A 20,428-nucleotide genomic window follows, 5' to 3' on the forward strand; every position below is an offset into this window, starting at 1 on the left:
TTTTCCTGCATGCAAGGAAAGGGAAAGCTCCTCGGGCCTTGGCTGACTTTTGCAGCTGTGCTTGGCCTCTGGGGACCACCAGCATCACTCAGGAGGGGGCAGGCGCCTGGTAGAGCCAGGTCTAGATGAGGTGAAGCACTAGGCACCTAACTTCAATATTCCCAATAGCTTTTGTAAAATGCCCTTTCATTATTAAGCTTTGCAGCTGGTTGGAAAGGAGTCAAAGTCAAAGGGTCTTTGCCTCCATGGGAAGGTCCATGCTGCAATCGGCAGTTGGCATTACATTGCACATCAGCCTACATGTACCAGCCCACTAAAAATTGCAGCAGAACTGCAGCTGGGAGCTCTGGCCTGACCTTACTCCCAGGCTGCAGGGCCTGAGGCAAGGCCTGAGTGTACTAGGGCTGCAGGGAAACAGCCAGTGATAGGAAAAGGCAGCAGGTCCACAGCCCTTGCCAATGATGAGTGGCCATTTCAGACTGCAGGTTGCCCCTGAAGCAGGGACGAGCTGATGACTGGCAGTGGGTCACTGAGGCAAGGTGGGTGTAGGGGAATTGGGGATTCCAAGGTGGGAGGGGAGGACCCCAGAGTGCAGGGGCCCAGACATAGGCCAGTATGAGGAGGAAAGGGCACTGGGCAGGAAGGGACATGGGGCTGAACTGAAAGAAGACCTGCAACAGAGACTGGGACATGGGCCAGCAGAGGGCTATCTGAGACAGGAGTGCTAATTCTCCAGGTGATTGCCTGGAGGTGCCATGGGGTCAGCGCTTGCCCCGTGACACTCCCTCATACCAGCACCAGTCAATGCAGAGCCCCCCTCCCAATGAATTCTTGTGCCATGAGGCCGGGGTGAGGGTTGGATCTGGGGCAAGGAGGCGCAGGGCCCAAAGGAGGCTGTGAGGCAGGAGGGGGGAACAGAACCCAAGGGTACCAGTTGTCCTGCCTGCCTGGGCCAGTAGTCTCTGGCAGTGAGCATAGGGCTAGAAGCCCCTAGGGAAGGGGTCTGCAACCTATGGCTCTTGAGCCAATTATGGCTCAGTATGGAACCAAATATGGCTCTTCTGTCATTCCCAAAATTCATGTGACTTTAAAAATTAAAATGAAAAATTAATTCAAAATTTTAAAAACGCATAATTAGGCATGTTGCTTGAATTCATGCATGAATCTGAATTTGACCATTTATGATGTAAACTTCAAAGACGTGAAAAGATGCAGCAGCAGAAGTCCCCGAAAATAAAAACTGTGAGTATAATGTCTCATTTATGCTATTTATCATCATGTCAATTATCAGCAATAAGTTGTATATTTTCAGTCATGCACAAGGGCATTCGTATATGGCTTTCTGTTGACCACTTGTTCTGAATTTGGATAGTTTGGCTCTTTGGTTTGAAAAGGTTGGCGACCCCTGCCCTAGGAGACCCCAGGAAGGCTGGGGGGGAAGCGCTGTGGGTGCCGGTGACTGATGGATGCTGTTTGGCTTGTAACTAGGCTGGCCTGTCAGCTGGTTGCCATAGTAACCAACAGACCCATTGTTCTAGTCCAATGGGGAACACCAGAGATTACACATGAAACACTGGGAGGAGAGGGGGTTAATGTATCAGCACCCTTCTCCCATGGGCCAAAAGGCAGTAACAGAGGAAAGAGGACAGATACTGATGGCAGGGTAAATTCAGAGTCAATGTGTGGGAGCAGACTGATCTCAATGGAGCTAAGGCCAATTGACACCAGCTGGAGATTTGGCCCCACTGACTTCAAGAGAGTCACTCTGGTGCAAATGAGAGTAGAATCGGGCCGTTACTCTGGATTTATTTTCCTGGTCAGAAAAAATCCAGAGGTGTTTAGCTCCCCCTGTTGCCTTCTCCTTGGTAAACGAGCTTCTGGTGTCTATAACTGGGAGGAAGGATTTCAAACCTGTTAATCACACTTGTGGCTCTCCTCCAACCCCTCAGCAATTCCTCAGCATCTAGGCCCATCCGCAGAAATTTCTGTAGGGGGTGGTTTTTTTTTGTAAATGTGGACCACAAGGCTGTGTCTAGACTGGCCAGTTTTTCCACAAAATCAGCCGCTTTTCCGGAAAAATTTGCCAGCTGTCTACACTGGCCACATGAATTTCCGCAAAAGCACTGACTTCCTACTGTAAGAAATCAGTGCTTCTTGCGGAAATAATATGCTGCTCCTGTTTGGGCAAAAGTCCCTTTTGTTGCGCAAAAGGGCCAGTGTAGACTGCTGAGATTGGTTTTGCGCAAAAAAGCCCCATCGCGAAAATGGCGATCGCGGCTTTTTTGTGCAAAAGCGCGTCTAGATTGGCCACAGACACTTTTCCGCAAAAAATGCTTTTGCGGAAAAGCGTCCGTGCCAATCTAGACGCTCTTTTCCGAAAATGCTTTTAACGGAAAACTTTTCCGTTAAAAGCATTTACGGAAAATCATGTCAGTCTAGACGTAGCCCAAGGGTGTGAATCCATCCCTCATGGTCCCCCAAGTAAGTGGGAAAATCAGCCCCAGCCTTCCCCTTGTCAGAGCCTGGGGGAGAGAGATTCGGGCAGCACACAGCTCCTGCCTTCCCCTGGCTGGCCGGAGCATGCTTACTTAGGGTGACCATGGAGGGGTGCTTTTGTACCCTTCGCGCGCACACACCCCGGCTACGTCTACACTGGCATGATTTTCCGGAAATGCTTTTAATGGAAAAGTTTTCCGTTAAAAGCATTTTCGGAAAAGCGTGTCTAGATTGGCAGGACGCTTGTCCGCCAAAGCACTTTTTGCGGAAAAGCGTCCGTGGCTAATCTAGACTCGCTTTTCCGCAAAAAAGCCCTGATCGTCATTTTTGCAATCGGGGCTTTTTTGCAGAAAACACTACTGTGCTGTCTACACTGGCCCTTTTCCGGAACAGTTTTCCAGAAAAGACTTTTGCCCGAACGGGAGCAGCATAGTTTTTCCGGAAAAGCACTGATGATTTTACATTAGATTGTCAGTGCTTTTCCAGAAATTCAAGCAGCCAGTGTAGACAGCTGGCAATTTTTTCCGGAAAAGCGGCTGATTTTCCAGAATAACTTGCCAGTGTAGACACAGCCCCCATGCATGGGCCTGACATCCTTCTTGAACTGTGGGCACATGATTCCAGCCATGGTTGCCCGAGTGCTAGTGGAGCTGCACCTCTACTCCTACCCAAAGCTCCTGAGCTTATATACCCCAGGATGGCATTAGCTCTTTAGGCCCTGGTATTGGACCAGAAGCTTCTGTTCCACTGAGGATCCGCCCTAGCCACTAGGTCTTTCCCAGGAGAGAAATCCCTAGCTTGCAATATCATTTCTAACCTTTTCTATCCCTATGTGGAATAAATTTGATGTGCCCCAAGACATGTGCCAATGTGCACAACCTATAGTAGCAAAACCTGGCTGGGGGCTCTCTGCTAACCAGCTGGGCAGCATTGGAATCTCTCCTGAGCAGCTGCACGAGCAGCTGCACAAGCGCCTTTACATGCAGGCAGGGTTCCCTGTCTGATGGTTTTTGTCTCTGGGTGTCTCCACTGGCACTGAGCCATATTCAGACACTGGGGCTGTGTCTACATTGGCATGATTTTGCGCAAAAACATGCTGCCTGTCTACACTGGCGGGGAGTTCTTGCGCAAGAACACTGATGTTCTAATGTGTGAAATCAGTGCTTCTTGCGCAAGAACTGTGATGGTCCTGCTCAGGAAGAAGCCTTCTTGCACAACTGTTCTTGCGCAAGAGGCCAGTATAGACAGGCAACATGAATTTCTTGCGCAAGAGAACGTCTACACTGGCATGGATGCTTTTGCGCAAAAGCACATCTCATGCGCAAAAGCACATGCCAGTGTAGACGCTCTCTTGCGCAAATACTTTAACACAAAAACTCTTGCCAATGTAGATGTAGCCAATGGCTATATGAAAATAATTGGCATAACGGCATTGCGAAAGAGGGGTTTTCTTGTGCAAGAAGAGGCAGTGTAGACTGCTCCTTCTGGCGCAGAGCCTCTTCTGCAAAAATGGCGGCTCATTAGGTATGCATATGAGGCTCGGCAATAGTCCACGCTTAACTTCATTTGCATATTTCTGCCGCAAGAAGCTGTGAGTGTAGACATAGCCTTACTGTGTGCTTGTGTCCAGTTTATCAGGCAATCCCGAGTCCACTGAATCACCTTCAATGATTACCCCTTCCCGATCGTTGTCATCTGCAAACTTCATCAGAGGCATTTTTACTATTTTTTCCCCATCAGTGACAGTTTTCCGTTTACAGGTACATTTTGTGACCTATCAGCTAGGTGTTTGTGTGTGTTATCTCCTCTGCCTCCCCAGCAGGGACAGACCCCCAGACACAAACCAGACACCCAGGCTGGTTCCCAAGTGGTTTATTTGCTTCCCTGCCAGTAGCTTGGGGTGTGTATGTCTCAGGCCTGGTGGAATCAAGGGGATTTCAGAGCAAGCCTGGGGGCGCCTTTCGAGCCCTAGCGGAAGAAGGCCAGCCGTTCCCGCAGCCACTCCTCAGTCAGGTCCTCTGTGGTCCGGATCTCAAACACCTGGGGGAGAAGAGGTGGATGGAATTGGGTTGGGTTTTAACAGGTGTTCCTCCAAAAGGGAACCTCGATTCAAAGGCATAGATGCTGAATGGGGAGCCCAGTAAATCCGAGCTTTGGAGGAGTGCTGGGGCGGGTCCCAGCTTGATCTCATCTATAGGGGCTGAGGCATCCCAGCTCTGGAGCAATCCAGGAACGGTCCTGGCTAGATTCCAGGTATGGGTGAAGATGGAAGGCAGTGATAAGACTCCATGCCTGAGGGTGGCCCTCCAGCCCTGGGATGAGGCAAAACAGGGTGTATGGGAAGGGACAGTGACAGCCCCTTCCAACATGGAACACAGAGGGAGAAGTAGTGGTGACACTCTTCCTGGCATGGGTATGCAGCTGGCAGCATGGGGAAGGGGCCTGTAAAGAGCAGGTGTCCCAGGGGTGGCAGTACTGTCCATGGGGAGAAGTCAAGGGTATGGCACTGCCCTGGTACCTTAGTGAGCTCAGCTGCCTGCACCAGCCTATTCTTGCTCCCTGCATACATCATCTGCTGCTCTGGCTTGCATCCTGCCCCATGGGGAGAGACAGAGAGAACCCATGATGAGTCCTGGTGCCCAGCTCTAACCAGTAGACCCCACTCCCTGTAAGCCATGGAAAGAACCCAGGAATCCTGGCTCCCTCTTCCCCCATCCCAGCCAGGGACATGAACCCAGGAGTCTTGACTCCCACACCTCCCCCCCCACACTAGTCCCTGCTCCCCCTGGTTCTCACCAGCTGGACTGGAGAAGATGAAGCAGAGAGGGTATGAGATGCGCCCGTCATCATGGACATATTTGTAACTGTACACCACAAAGGTAACCCCAGTCAAGGAGGCAGCTGCATCTCTGTGGAGCTGGGTCAGGAGAGGGACAGAGGGGAAATGGGCTGGGGCTGTCCAACCTAGGACACTGAAAATCTCCTGGCACACCAATGGCTCCCATCAAGCAAGCCCAGAGCTCAGGATGGAGATGGGCAATGGATCCTGGGCTCTCCAGCTAGGGTCACATGGGGGGGCATGAGAGGGCTCTTCAGGGAGAACATCCACCTCATCTCCATGCCCAGCCCAGGTCAGCAGGGATGAAGAACCATTTCCCTGTTCTCCCAGAAGGGGGCAGTCTCCCATGGGCCATCACAAGACACTGACATGCTCAGAGAGATAGTGTGGATGGGGCAAGGGGAAGAGCTGTATGAGCTGCCCACAACCCAGGCACCCCTTCTCTTCTGGGGGTGAGGGAGCCCTGGATGGCTCCAGAGGACCCACCCACCCACATAACCCCCAGGCAGGGGGTTGCCTCCAGTGATGCCCACGCATTGCCAGGTGGCTCAGATGGCCCCTCCCCCACCCCACAGCAGAAGGATATCGGGGCTGGCGTTCTGGCAACTCGCTCCTCAGCTCCTCTGGAGAGACGTCCTGTGGGGGAGACACCAAAGCCTGCATCAGCTGGGGTGGGGAAGGGGACAAGGAGCATCCCCACCAGCCACCATTGTACAGCTAGGGAAACTGAGGCACCGACCAGGGCAAGGACTTGACTTAGGTCACCCAGCAAGTGAGTGGCAGAGCCCAGTGTGGAACCCAAGACTTCTGTCTCCCTGCTCTACCTGGCAAAGTGGTTAGAACAGGATTCAGGGAGTGAGGACTAGTGGTTAAAGCAGGGAGGGCAAGGAGTCACCCGTTCTGGGTTCTGTCCCTGGCCCAGTGGATTAGAGCAGAAAGGGCCACTCTTCATACAGAAAAGCAGGAGCTGAGGGGCTGAGAGATTCTGGCAGCTGCCAGGACACCAACCCAGAGGCAATGCTGGCGGGCAGAGGCACTGCTTTACTGTGACATTTTGCCACCTGGAGACCAACTCTGCTGTGGCTCCCCCAAAGACACCCCACAATCTTGAATTAACAGGATCCTGCTGAGCTCCTGTCTGAAATCATTGGCACTGAAAGGAATCTGAGTCTGCATCTGGCCCTCGAGTCAGCCCTAGGATCACCATGTGCCCTGGAATTAGCTTGAATGCAAATCTTCTCTGAGCCCAGCCGAGGGGCACGGGGTGGTGCTCCAATTATGAGGAAAATGGAGCCATGTTCCCTTCAGGAACAAAGTTCTTTGGGCACCTAGCTCCCCTTGGTCTCTGTGGAAGTTAGGAGCACCTTTGTGGATCTGGACCAAACAGCCGGAGGTGGGGACATGAATGGGTCCAGTCCTGCCAGCAGCCCTGTTTGAAATATGGGGTGTGCAGATTGCCCTGGGTGAGTCTGGTCCCATTTTAAGCTTTTCAATCAGGGGAGAAATCCTCTGGTTTTATTAGGGTCTGTTAACCTCATGCGGAGAGTCTAGTTCCCTAATGGGGCTTTCCTGAACCTTGGATTCCAACACTGCTCTGTACCACTTGAGCTAGACAGATAGGCTGGGGTGCTCTCTTCTGGGATGCCATACTCTGGAAAAGAGCCAGGGGCCATGCTGGAGAATCAGCAGAACAAGAGCTCCCAGTGTGATGTGGGAGACAAAAGAGCTAATGCCAACCTGGGATATATAAACAGGGGAGTGTCGGGTAGCAGCACAAAGGTTCTGTTCCCTCTGGTTTGGCCCTGCTGGGATTCTGGTCCAGGTCTGAGATTCACAATTCAAGGAGGAGATTGATAAATTGGAGAGAGGTCAGAGAAGAGCCAGAAGAATAACCAAAGGGTTAAAAAACCTGCCTGTAGCGACAGAGGCAAGGAGCTCTCTCTGTGCAGCTTAACAAAAAGGTGAAGGCTAATAATGGGCTCTTCAAACTAGCAGAGTAAGATCTAATATGACCCAATGGCTAGAAGATGAAGCTTCACAAAAATTATTAGGGGTTTGAAACAGGTCCCATATGAAGAGAGGTTAAAAAAACTTGGACTTTTCATCTTAGAAAAGAGGAGACTACGGTGGGGATATGATAGAAATTTATAAAATCATGACTGGTGTGGAAAAAGTGAACAAGGAAAAGTTATTTACTTGTTCCCATAACATAAGAAATAGGGGTCACCAAATGAAATTAATAGGTAGCAGGTTTAAAACAAACAAATGGAAATTTTTCTTCACGCAGTGCACAGTCAACCTGTGGAACTCCTTGCTAGAGGATGCTGTGAAGACTAGGACTTTTGAACAAGGTTCAAAAAAGAGCTAGATAAGTTAAGTCCATCAATGGCTATTAGCCAGGATGGGTAGGAATGGTGTCTTTACCCTCTGTTTGTCTAGAAATGGATGACAGGGGAGAGATCATCTGATGATTACATGTTGTGTTCACTCCCTCTGGGGCATCTGGTATTGGTCACAGTTGGCAGACAGGATACTGGGCTGGATGGAACTGTGGTCCGACCCAGCATGGAAATAAGGGGTAATATTTTAACAGGGTAGGGGAATGCCTCACTAAAGGTCATGGTGGATTCTCTATCACTGAAATTTTTTTTAATCAATTTTTTAAGATGAGACATTTTCTTTAAAACTCTGCTCCAGGAATTATTTGGGGGTAGGTCTTTGACCTGTGCTGTACAGTAGGGATGTAATAGTACAGTCGATTAACTGCTAAGCAAAAGCTTATGTTAATGCTATAAATTACACACATCTCCCCCTCCCCCCATTGCCAGTAAATTTTTTAGCAGGCTGGCCAGTAGCCCAGCTCAGACCTGGCTTGCACTGGGTCATGGACCTAACCTCACTGTGGCTCTGCACTTAAAGTGTATTAGGAGCCAGGCGGGCAGGCAGTCCAGCTCAGTTCCAGCTCATGCTGGTTCTGGGAGCTCAGACCTCTCCCCTGGACAGGGGCTGCCCGATGACAATAGAATAGTCAACTAATTCATGAGGTTAATCGACTATTCAATTAACCGATATTTAACATTCCTACTGTACAGGTGGGTCAGACTAATTGGTAACGAAGATTACTTCTGGCCTTAGAATCTCTGAATAATGAAGTTACTCCACTAACTGGCACCAGTAGTAAGTTGCTGTCTTCTACAGAGACCCCAGAAGGGAGAAATATAAGTTATACGGAGAACCTGATTTGAAACCAATGGGAGAAACTGTTAGCAAGAGGCAGTGATACCTAATGGCCAGAGTGCCAGGACATCATCACTCTGCTTCTGTTTCTTGCCTTGGGTGAATGATGGCCCCATTCTGTGCCTCAGTTTCCTCTTCTGTGGGGCTAAAGCTATTGTCTCCACTCATGTAAAGTGGCCCTCATTCTCCTCTCATCAGGGACTGCGAGCACTTTGGGGACTGAACTTACTATGCATTTCTTACATATGGCACCTAGCTCAATGGGGCCCATTCAGCTGGTTCTGGGTCAGTCCCAGTTCTCAGGCAGTAACTAATTGAGGCCTCATATTCGCCATGGGTACATCTATATAGCACCCTAAACTCAGAATAAAATATGCAATTTGCGCCACGCAAATTACGTATCTTATTTCTATTGTATTTCAAAAAAGCTTATTTTGAAATATGGCATGTCTACACAGCACCAAATTTCAAAATACAGGCAGTCCCCGAGTTACGCGGATCCAACTTACGTCGGATCTGCAGTTACGAACGGGGTTTGCTCCCCGTCTCCCCGATCTGCTGGAGACCAGCAGACCAAGGAGACAGGGAGCAAAGCCTCTGAGGATGCCGGCAGTAGGACAGCCACGGCGCGTCTGGGCTGTCCGCTGCCCGCGTGCTCCGCGGCTTTGCTCCCTGTCTCCCCGGTCTGCTGAAGACCAGCAGACCAGGGAGATGGGGAGCAAAGCCGCGGAGGACCCGGGTAGCGGGACCGCGGTGCGTCTTGGTCCGCCGCCCGTGTCTCCCTGTTCTGCTCGGGGGGGGGGCAGCAACAGACCAGGCTTTTCTCCGGACGCCTGTGGTAGAGCAGCTGGGGCGCTGCCGGTTGGTCCCGCAGCGCCGCTCTGGGCGCTACTGGACCAACCCGGCAGCACCCCAGCTGCTCTGCCCCAGGCGTCCTGATTCAGCCGCTGCTGGTCAGTTTCAGCAGCGGCTGAATCAGGACGCCCGGGGCAGAGCAGCTGGGGTGCTGCTGGGTTGGTCCAGTAGTGCCGAGGAGCGAGGAGCGGCGCTACTGGAGCAACCCAGCAGCACCCCAGCTGCTCTGCCTCAGGCGTCCCCAAGTCAGCCGCTGCTGAAACTGACCAGTGCTGACTACAGGAAGCCCGAGGCAGAGTTGCTCTGCCCCGGGCTTCCTGGAATCAGCCGCTGATCAGTTTCAGCAGCAGCTGACTTGGGGACGCCTGGGTTCTTAAGTTGAATCTGTATGTAAGTCGGAACTGGCATCCAGATTCAGCCTGTTGAAACTGATCAGAGGCTGATTCCAGGAAGCCGGCTTCCTGTAGTCAGCCGCTGGTCAGTTTCAGCAGCGGCTGAATCTGGAGCCAGTTCCGACTTACATACAGATTCAACTTAAGAACAAACCTACAGTCCCTATTTTGTACGTCACCCGGGGACTGCCTGTAGTGCGCTATTTTGACACATCCCATAACCCTTGTGGAATGAGGGTTATAGGGACGCCAAAATAGCACGCCCGTTATTTTGAAAAATATTTTGAAATAACGGGCACTTTTAAAAGATGTGGGGTGGCTATTTTGGGATACTTCTGGTATGTGTAGACGTACCGCATGGTAGGTCTAGCCTCAGCACTGCAGTGAACCCTTATTCCAGTGCAACGAACCGGAAACTGTGTGGCAACTTCATTCTGACTGTAAGAACCGCAGGCTTGGATTGCATTAAGTATGAAAACAACTGATGCAAGCAGGAGCACCTCCCTGGGGCTACTTCATTTGATGGTAAATTCAATTTATTTTCCTCCTGCCCACGTTGGTTCTCAATGCGCTGCTGTAACTTTCAGGCAGGCGGTGGAATTCAGAAGGCAAACAACTGTTTGAGAAAGCGGAGCTTGTGTCAGGTCTGCATGCCTCCCCCATGAAAGGCCAGGAACTCAATCCCTACATGCTGAGTGGCAGAGAGAGAGAGGGAGAGAGTGTGTATGTGCACAAGCGTGCATGTGCCTGCTGCCTCCTGCTGGAGCATTGGACACTTGTTCTGTATGGATGTGCAAGTGTGTGCATTTGCATGTGCATGCTGCTCCCTGCTGGAACACTGGGCATCTGCTCTGTGTCTGTGTGTGTGCGCGCACGCCCATGTGTTCTACACACTGCTGGAGCAACTGGGAGTCTAGGTCTTGTGTGCATGTGTGTCTGCATCTGTCTCTCTTCTGGAGGGAATGAGCCTTGATCTGTGTGCCTGTTGTCCCCTGCTGAAGCAATTGGCTCCTGCTTCCTTGTGTATTCCTGTTGGAGGGATGAGAATCTGTGTGTGCTACATAGTCCTGGAGGGAGGGAAGGAGAGAGAGTGTGAGTGTGAGTGTGAGTGCGCGCGCGCGCGCTTCCTCCTGCTGGAGAGGATGAGCCCTGCTCTGCATGCTGCCCCTGCTGGAGGGAATGAGTCCTACTCTGTGTGTGTGCTGCCCTCTGCTGGAGCAATTGACACCTGCTCTGTGTGTGTGCCAGAGCTTGAGAACACTGCTTTCAAGTGCAGACAATCAGGCTGCCACCCCCGCACCTCATACCTCCCACAGTGCTCAGGGGTCACTTCTCTAGCCCAGTGGCAGGGGGCTTCAGAAGCAGGAGAACCTTAGTTGTAGACCCATTGGCACCAAGGGGGCCCTGCAGAACAGTGGCTCATGGGAGGAGCTAGGCGCAGGCCTGCTGACAGTGGGGCCTTTAACAGAACTGGGCTGGGCTTTTCGAAGGTGGCTGGCTGAAAAGACAGAAAGGTCCCCTACCTGGAGTTCCTCCTCCAGCACCACCAGCTGCCGCTCTTTGTCAATCTTCACTGCGGGGAGAGAGAGAGCTCCGGTCACCATCTTCAAATGGGCCAGCAGGTGCCTAAGCTGTGCTTCCTTCCCCTGGGAACGCTGAACAACCCCCAGCCAGTGTGCTGACCCAGTACCCCGCAAGTACCCCTTTCTGGGACTGGAGTAGCCAGCAATTTCCTCCACAGACAGCACACCTACCCCATAGCGCTCCCTGCTGGGACAGGCTGAGATTGGAGTAGCTGGGAACTCCCTCCCAACCAGCTCCTGCCCTGTTCCCCATATCTACCTGCTGGGACTGGGGTAGCTGAGAATTCCCTCCCACAGTCAGTGCACATACTCCACAGTGCCCTGAGCTGGGACAGGCCATGCTTGGAGTTGCTGAAAGTCCCCCCACAACTAGTGCCTCTGCCCTGCTTCTCACAATGCTCTGTGCTGTCTGGGGTGCAGATCCAGCAAGGTGGGACAAGCAGACAGAGAAGGGCTGGGGATCATTCCCACAAGGACACAATCGGGGGACACTCACTGAGGATGGCCGCATTATTGGTTTCCTTCCGGAAGCGGAATTTCCTCAGCATCTCCGTCAGCATGGGGTCCACATCGCATACAACCAGGGAATCCGACTAGAGAGAGACCAGCTGTGAGAGGGGTTGGGGCAGCCTCCCCCCTGGCTCGCTGCTATAGCCAAGGGCCTTTACACCCGGCCAGACTCCCAACCCCAACCTTGAGGGAAGAGGAGAGGCGCTGCTCCCAAAGCCAGGATTCCTGCTCTGCACCCCCACAGTGCCCCCTGATGGCAGAGGCTGGGGGCCCGCCCCCAGCCAGCATTCCTGCCCTGCATTCCTCAGTGCCCCCTGCTGGCAGAAACTGGGAGCTCCCCCCATAGCCAGTGTGCTTGCCCTGGTCCTTACAGCACCCCCTGCTGGAACAGGCCAGGACTGGTGTATCGGGGTTGTTTCCAAGTAATGGCCTCCTGCCCATTGTGAAGCATAGACCACTCTGGCCCTGCCCACAGTTGCAGGGGATGGCCTAGGCCGAGGGATGGGGAAGGCAGAGCACTGGTGCATGTAGGTCACGGCCCCCTTGTGGTGGGGAAGACCTGGGATGGTCATCATGATTGTGGGCCCAAAAAGTTTCAGGTTGTGCATGGAGAGAGAGACACCAGCTGAGAAGTGCACGCACACACACTTCTCCCACACACATACACGCGCAGTTTCACATATGTCATTTTGCGGGCACACCCATTCCTACACAGCCATTGTCACACACTTATTGTCCCACACAGCCATTATCAGACACACTTATCACATCATTGTTACACACACAGAAACTCACACTTATCACACACAAAGCCACTGTTACACTCATTTATTATCACACACACAGTCATTGTCATACACTCACATCCCTGTTGTCACACATTTATTGTCACACACAGCCATTGTCTCATACACCTATTGTCACACACACAGACTCACACCTCTTATCATACACACAACCACTGTTATACACACACTTATTATCACACACAACTCACTATAATATATACAGCTTACATACACATGGGTTGACAGATGAACAATGAAGACCCTCTCCTGTGCCCAGCCACTGTTCCAGACCGCCTTTGATGCCAGGATTGTGGGGCAGCTCCCACAGCCAGGCAAACAGTGGTAAAATACTGAGCTCCAAATCTAATTGCTAGCTCCCCCTCCTATGCCAGAGGGACCAGATGGGTAACTCCCCGACCCATGGGCAGGATCTATGACTGCTACCCGACTTTCTAAGTAGTAGCCACCTTTTCACCCCTCCCACCATACTGCTGGTATCACTCAATGCTGCTGAAACCTCGGAGCTTGCAAACGCCTCTCAAAAACCCTGGGTGGGGGGCCCAGAGCTATCATCTCATGGGCACATGTCCTCCAGCTGGGCTAGGCCTTGGAGAGGCAGACTCAATTTGAACACACCCCAAATTCTGGATCCCAGCTTTGCAGGGGAACTGAGGAAGAGGACGCATTTCCTGCTCCGCAACCCCCCTCCAATGCAGCCCCCCAAAACCCCACCTGACCCCCTTGCCAGGAAGCAATGCTCAGCCTGACCATTCTGCTGCGGTCTCTGTGCTCCCAGCTCCGGGCGGCCTGACTCTCGGCTCTCCTCACTGTGGGCTGGGCCAGCACTGATCCTGTGACAGGATGCTCAGAGCTCAGTGCCTCCGGTCGATCTGCGGGGGGAAGTGTGGGAGGATGGGGCGGGGAAGGGCAGGTGTGGAAAGAGGAAGAGATTTGCTTTCCATGGGTGGAAGGGGGAATGGAACATTGTGTGTGGAGGACAGGACAGCACAAAGGGTGAGTGGAAATCAAAAGGGGAGAGGTGGCCCATTACTGTCCCAGGGCGCTCATGGATCTCCTTGTGCCACCACATCCTGTTTTGGATAAGCTGAACCAACTGCCACCTCCGCCCTGCCCCCAGCCAGCTTCACATCAGTCACAGAAACTTCCCCTATTATCACCCCTATGTCACTACCTCACAGAAACTTACCTCCCCCCTCACCCCCACTCTGTTCTTAAATTTGATTTGTTAATTTCACATGCGTTCACTTTTTTATTGTATCACTTTGGTACCTATGGTTGTGCCGATTTTCTTCCACTATTTGATCTGAGGAAGTGGGTCTGGCCCACGAAAGCTCATCACCCAATAAACCATCTTGTTAGTCTGTAAAGTGCTGCATAGTCCTGTCTTTTGTTTCACTCACACCAGAGAGGCACTCAGGTTGCATGGCTTCCGCCACACACTGCACCTTGTGTGCACCTTTACACTAGGGCAGTGTGCTAAATCAACTGACTGCCCCTCACCCCATCAAGGGGATTGCTCAAGGCTGCATACAAAGGCCCTGACCAAGCCCAGGGTCCCACAACGCCTGGCACTGCCCAGGCCCGGCTGTGCGGGAGGGGAGAGAACTAAGGGAAGGGAGGAGAAAGGAGAAGTGGCGGGCGGAGAAGGGGGGAGGCGAGGAGAGAATAGAGCGGATGGGGGAGGGGAGAAGTGGGAGGAGTAAGGGGAGGAGATAGGAGGGTGAGAAATGGGCGGGTCCTCGTCCCGGCCAAGCGACGCTCAAACGCCACAGCCCAGCTTATCACATCAACGTGTTACTGCCATACCGTTGGACAAGGCGCCCCGGAGTGACAGGACCACAAGCCAATCAGAAGCTCCAGAGTTCCGCCTGAGTCCAAGGTTGGGTGGGAGGAGGTGGGTTGCGCATGTGTGCAGGCGCGCGCGCGTGAAACCACGCCCACCGAGGGCAGGCGCGAGCTTGTGGTTGGTGCAGGACGCTGCCAGTCGCCCGTCTGCAGCCAATGGGGGACGGCTACGGGCTGACGCATTGCGTGCCGTGCGCGCTGACGTTGCGCGGTGGCTACGGTACGGGCGCCTCGGTGTGAGGCTGGCGGGGCCGGGGGCCGGGGCCGGACGGGCCGCAGCGGCGGTAAGTGCGGGCCGCGTCACCGCCCTTCCCCCGCCCGACGCGGGCCCCTCCCCCAACCTGGGTCTCCCGCCCCGATCCTGGCAGCTCCCGCGTGCTGCCTCCGCCCCTCCCCCACCCCGACCCAGGGCCCCTCCCACTTCTGCCCCAGCCAGGGGTCCCCCGACGCTGGCATCTCCGGCGTGCTACACCCCGCCCCGATCCCGGCCCCTCCCCCTCGCCCAGCCTGGGGTCCTCCCGCCCCGAGAGCCCCTTTCCCTCCATCACTGACCCCTGCGCTCTCTAATACGCCCGCGAACGGGGATCCCGTGTGTTCTGTCATTCGTGCCCCGGGTGTCGCCGTGCTCAGTTCAGCTACCCCCAAACCAAGGATCGCATCCTCCTTCCAAAGCAGAATCGTTATAGCGCCCTCCTCTGGCTGGGGATCCCGTGTGTTCTGTCATTCGTGCCCTGCGTGTCGCCGTGCTCAGTTCAGTTACCCCCAAACCAAGGATCGCATCCTCCTTCCAAAGCAGAATCGTTATAGCGCCCTCCTCTGGCTGGGGATCCCGTGTGTTCTGTCATTCGTGCCCCGGGTGTCGCCGTGCTCAGTTCAGCTACCCCCAAACCAAGGATCGCATCCTCCTTCCAAAGCAGAATCGTTATAGCGCCCTCCTCTGGCTGGGGATCCCGTGTGTTCTGTCATTCGTGCCCCGGGTGTCGCCGTGGTCAGTTCAGCTACCCCCAAACCAAGGATCGCATCCTCCTTCCAAAGCAGAATCGTTATAGCGCCCTCCTCTGGCTGGGGATCCCGTGTGTTCTGTCATTCGTGCCCCGGGTGTCGCCGTGCTCAGTTCAGCTAGCCCCGAGCCAAGGATCGCATCCTCCTTCCAAAGCAGAATCGTTATAGCGCCCTCCTCTGGCTGGGGATCCCGTGTGTTCTGTCATTCGTGCCCCGGGTGTCGCCGTGCTCAGTTCAGCTAGCCCCGAGCCAAGGATCGCATCCTCCTTCCAAAGCAGAATCGTTATAGCGCCCTCCTCTGGCCGGGGATCCCGTGTGTTCTGTCATTCGTGCCCCGGGTGTCGCCGTGCTCAGTTCAGCTACCCCCGAGCCAAGGATCGCATCCTCCTTCCAAAGCAGAATCGTTATAGCGCCCTCCTCTGGCTGGGGATCCCGTGTGTTCTGTCATTCGTGCCCTGCGTGTCGCCGTGCTCAGTTCAGCTACCCCCAAACCAAGGATCGCATCCTCCTTCCAAAGCAGAATCATTATAGCGCCCTCCTCTGGCTGGGGATCCCGTGTGTTCTGTCATTCGTGCCCCGGGTGTCGCCGTGCTCAGTTCAGTTACCCCCAAACCAAGGATCGCATCCTCCTTCCAAAGCAGAATCGTTATAGCGCCCTCCTCTGGCTGGGGATCCCGTGTGTTCTGTCATTCGTGCCCCGGGTGTCGCCGTGCTCAGTTCAGCTACCCCCAAACCAAGGATCGCATCCTCCTTCCAAAGCAGAATCGTTATAGCGCCCTCCTCTGGCTGGGGATCCCGTGTGTTCTGTCATTCGTGCTCCGGGTGTCGCCGTGCTCAGTTCAGCTAGCCCCGAGCCAAGGATCGCATCCTCCTTCCAAAGCAGAATCGTTATAGCGCCCTCCTCTGGCTGGGGATCCCGTGTGTTCTGTCATTCGTGCCCCGGGTGTCGCCGTGCTAAGTTCAGCTAGCCCCGAGCCAAGGATCGCATCCTCCTTCCAAAGCAGAATCGTTATAGCGCCCTCCTCTGGCCGGGGATCCCGTGTGTTCTGTCATTCGTGCCCTGCGTGTCGCCGTGCTCAGTTCAGCTACCCCCAAACCAAGGATCGCATCCTCCTTCCAAAGCAGAATCGTTATAGCGCCCTCCTCTGGCCGGGGATCCCGTGTGTTCTGTCATTCGTGCCCTGCGTGTCGCCGTGCTCAGTTCAGCTACCCCCAAACCAAGGATCGCATCCTCCTTCCAAAGCAGAATCATTATAGCGCCCTCCTCTGGCTGGGGATCCCGTGTGTTCTGTCATTCGTGCTCCGGGTGTCGCCGTGCTCAGTTCAGCTACCCCCGAGCCAAGGGTCGCATCCTCCTTCCAAAGCAGAATCATTATAGCGCCCTCCGCTGGCTGGGGATCCACTCCCCAATCTCAGTCTCCTATGTATCACATCTCTCCAGTGATCTGCCTCACTCTAAACCAGGGACTCTCCCTCCCCTCCCCGTTGTGTTTTCCCTTCCCCAGATGTAACCCATCAGCACCAGGGCCGGCTTGAGCCATTCCTACATCCCGGGCAGCGGGCGTGTGACACGTGCGCGGCTCTGCCCCTGGGCGCACAGTGCATGCGCAGCCCCGGCGCGCTGCGCACCTTACAGCTACCATCGGGCGCGCGGCGCCTGGTGGCAGCTGTAAGGGGTGCCACACAGGCCCCGGGCGTGCAGCGCCTGATGGCAGCTGTAAGGGGTGCTGCGTGGGCCCTGGCCCTGGGCGCGCGGTGCCTGATGGCAGGTCTAAGGGGCACTGTGCAGCCGGGGGCGCAGCGCCCCTTACAGCTGCCATCGGATGCCCCCCATAGGTTGGCGCCCAGGGCAGCTGCTTGGCTAGTGCCCCCTCCCCCCTTTATCCGGCCCTGATCAGCACATCTTCCCCTGTTCCTCCTGCCAGGGACATAATTCTTAATGCTCCCCCCACCACTACTTTCCCTGTGGATTCCAGAGTGCTCTTGCTAGACACCCCATCTCTTCTCCACTTCTCAAAATGCACACGGAGATCCTCCAGCCAAATTTCTTCCCCATTTCTATGTACCAGACACAACACCTGTCATCTACATGCTCTGATATCTTTAAGATACTGACCTCTTTCTCCATTAGACTCTAACTAAAGGTCTCCCTTCCCTGTCATGCTGGGTGGCTGCGATGCCTTCTTTCCTTGTATGTCCCTGAGATGCTCCCACGTAGGTCTGTTCTCTTTCCCTCTATGGAAATATTCCCCACAGGTCCTTGCATTCATCCAGCTCTCTAGCTCCGCAAACCCTCTTATCCCTGAAATGCTTCCAGTGGTTATCCTTGCATCGCATTGGCTCCCTTATGCAAAACCATTGCAAGTGCCACTAATGGTCCATTGACTCTGGTATCCTGCCTCTCTGGTCCTAGGTTTCTCTTTAACCAGTACCAGTAGCCAGTTCTAGATGTTTCAGAGACTGGTATAACCCTCCCTTCCCAACATTCCTTCTTGTGCAATCCCACTCTGGAACATGCACTTCCTTCCTAGTCATTCCCAGCTGATTATCGTATGTCCTTATGCTTTAGGGCTGATTGTCCTTATGATTTTATCCTGTACAGCTTAGGGATGTGAAAGACTGCTTATTGGGTAGCCAACAGGATAGTCGCCTAGTCGCTTCCCCCCCACTCCTTCCCCCTTGCTGCTTCTATCTGATAGAGGGTACTTCAAGCTGGCAGCTCCGCTTGAAGCATGGGGCCAGACCCTGGTCTCCACGTGGCGCTGCTGCTTTGAAAAGCTGTGTGCAGCTCGGAGCCAGCTGGGGTGTCCCCAGGCTGCATGCAGCGTTTCAAAGTGGCAGCGCTGTGTGGAGCCCAGTTGACCCCGGGCTCCGTGCGGTGCTGCTGCTTTGAAACGCCACAGGGAGCCCGATGTTAGGCTTCTTGCAGCGTTTCAAAGCAGCAGGGCCACATGGAACCTGAGGTCAGTGGGGGAGTCCTCAGCTGACCCCAGGCTCTACACGGAGCATTCACCTTTGAAGTGTAGCAACAGCAACCCTATGGCTGTTGCTACGCTTTACAGGTGGAGGCGCCCTATCAACTAATCAAATAATTGATGCAAAATGCATCAACTATTTGATTAGTCAATTACCCGATACTTAACATCCTTAGTACAGCTGCAATTTTTTCCTAATATCTTTCTTTCTGGAACCTTAGTGCCCTATCCAGTTGCTTACTGTCATGTGGCAGTGAGTTCCACAGGTTAATTGCAAACTACGTTAGCAATCTTTCCTTTTTCAGGTTAGAAATATCTCTCTTTTTTTTTTTTATTCTGTTTGCCCTATTTCAGGTCAGAATACACAGGGAGAACCGAACTGGCTTTCCCTGTGGCTTTCCTTGTGCCATAAGTCTGTGTCTCTTCCTATTTTAATTTCTGCCTTGTACACTGGATCTTGTTTGCTGGCTTTCTCTGTCTTTACTCTGAACTGAAATTAACAAACTGACTGCAGTATGTGTGCACATTGTCACTACTTTCTTATTGTTCTCCATCACTTTCTTAACAGCGCAGTGTGTGGTTGTCAAAGCACATTCCTGGGAGTCAGACACTGGTTTCTGTCCTTGGCTCTAAGAGCAGCGTCTAGTGGCTATAGCAAGGAGGTGGGAGTTAATACTCTTGGCTTCCATTCCTGGCTCTTCCACCCAACCCTGTTTCATAGCTCACACTTTGTCCAGGTGGGTTCAGTCATACTTCACAAAGAGAAGCACTCAAGTCTGTTTTTTTCCAGCTGCACAATAACAAAGGTCTCCACACATCATAAATACTTGGAGGCAGTACTAAGCTGAAAAGAAGTGGTTGCGGGAGATTGGGGTACACATCTAGGGAGGAGTAATGCAGAAAGTGATCAAGGGGTCATAGTGGATCACAGGCTAAATATGAGAAAACGATGTGACACTGTTTCAAAAAAAAGCAAATGTTATTTTGGGATACATTAACAAGAGTGTTGTGAGCAAGACATGAGAAGTAATTCTTCCATTCTACTGTACACGGTTCTGGGCATCACATTTCAGAAAAGATGTGGACAAATTGGAGAAGGTCCAGGGAAGAGCAACAAAAATTATTAAAGGTCTAGAAAACAAGACCTATGAGGGAAGACAAAGAATTGTTACAAGGCGGAGGGAGGAAAAATTATTCCTCTTAATCTCGATAATAGTCCAAGGAGCAATGGGTTTAAATTGCAGCAAGGGAGTTTTAGATTGGACATTAAGAAAAATTTCCTAACTGTCATGGTGGTTGAGCACTGGAATATATTGCCTAGAGAGGTTGTGGAATCTCCATCACTAGAAATATTTCAGAGCAGGTTAGACAGACATCTATCAGGGATGGTTTAGATGGTTCTTGGTCCTGCTGTGAGTCATGAGATTGTACTTGATGACCTCTTGAGGTCCCTTTCAGTTCTGTTAGTTTATGATTGGGGACATTGGTATAACCTGGGCATGGGATTCAGGAACTAAATTCAGCTCTCTTGTCTCTGTCACAGACAGACTATCTTCATAGCCGGAAAGGCATGGGCTGAACAGCCAATCCTAGTGGAGACAGGACACAGGCAATTTTGTTGTAGGATAGGTGAGCTCTATCCTATACTCTTCTGTGGCCAGCTGAGGCAGTCTCCCAGTAAGAGGCAAAAATCTACCTGTCTCTTTAGCTAGCTCAGTGTAAAGTCTTAGTAATGCAATTTAACTTTCTCAGCATCAAAACTCCCCTCTTTTGCAGGGAAGGACCTAGCCGGAGTCCCTGTGTGATCTTTGTGTCTCAGTTCCCCAGGTGTAACATGAGGATTATATTACCCCATATCACACCGGGAAGGTAGGAATGAAACCTA

At 52.9% G+C, this 20,428-nt stretch overlaps 2 protein-coding genes across 5 annotated transcripts in view; one reads left to right on the forward strand and one right to left on the reverse strand.

The window, feature by feature from the left end:
* Positions 1 to 4,351: 4,351 nt before the first annotated feature.
* Positions 4,352 to 14,764, reverse strand: GMFG (glia maturation factor gamma). Of its 3 annotated transcripts, none has more exons than XM_025179981.2 (7): positions 14,528 to 14,764; positions 11,899 to 11,995; positions 11,343 to 11,392; positions 5,922 to 5,971; positions 5,293 to 5,375; positions 5,015 to 5,088; positions 4,352 to 4,536 (listed from the first exon to the last, which is right to left on the reverse strand). In XM_025179981.2, the coding sequence occupies exons 1-7, from the start codon at positions 14,747 to 14,749 to the stop codon at positions 4,465 to 4,467; spliced, it is 648 nt and encodes a 215-aa protein (XP_025035766.2). In that variant the 5' UTR covers positions 14,750 to 14,764; the 3' UTR covers positions 4,352 to 4,464. The 3 variants fall into 3 exon arrangements, with proteins under 3 accessions (XP_025035766.2, XP_075773349.1, XP_075773347.1); XM_075917234.1 differs by lacking the exon at positions 14,528 to 14,764 and adding an exon at positions 13,469 to 13,600; XM_075917232.1 differs by lacking the exon at positions 14,528 to 14,764 and adding an exon at positions 13,433 to 13,486.
* Positions 14,727 to 20,428, forward strand: part of SAMD4B (sterile alpha motif domain containing 4B) — a 36,658-nt gene continuing 30,956 nt past the window's right edge. Inside the window, exon 1 of one of the 2 annotated variants that reach the window (XM_075917227.1) lies at positions 14,727 to 14,850. The gene's annotated coding sequence lies outside the window, so the exon portion shown is untranslated. Of the gene's footprint in view, positions 14,851 to 20,344; positions 20,413 to 20,428 lie in introns of those variants that run through there. The other variant, XM_075917229.1, reaches the window with a different exon arrangement.

This window comes from Pelodiscus sinensis, unplaced genomic scaffold, assembly GCF_049634645.1.
Source record: "Pelodiscus sinensis isolate JC-2024 unplaced genomic scaffold, ASM4963464v1 ctg62, whole genome shotgun sequence".
Taxonomy (NCBI): domain Eukaryota; kingdom Metazoa; phylum Chordata; order Testudines; family Trionychidae; genus Pelodiscus; species Pelodiscus sinensis.

Coding starts and splice junctions, on each gene's coding strand:
- GMFG (XM_025179981.2), bottom strand. CDS start 14,749: ATGCGTCAGCCCGTAGCCGTCCCCCATTGGCTGCAGACGGGCGACTGG. Junction 5,972..11,342: donor TGCTGGAGGAGGAACTCCAG/GTAGGGGACCTT, acceptor TCTCCCCCACAG/GACGTCTCTCCAGAGGAGCT. Junction 4,537..5,014: donor AGGCAGCTGAGCTCACTAAG/GTACCAGGGCAG, acceptor CTTCTCCCCCAG/GTGTTTGAGATCCGGACCAC.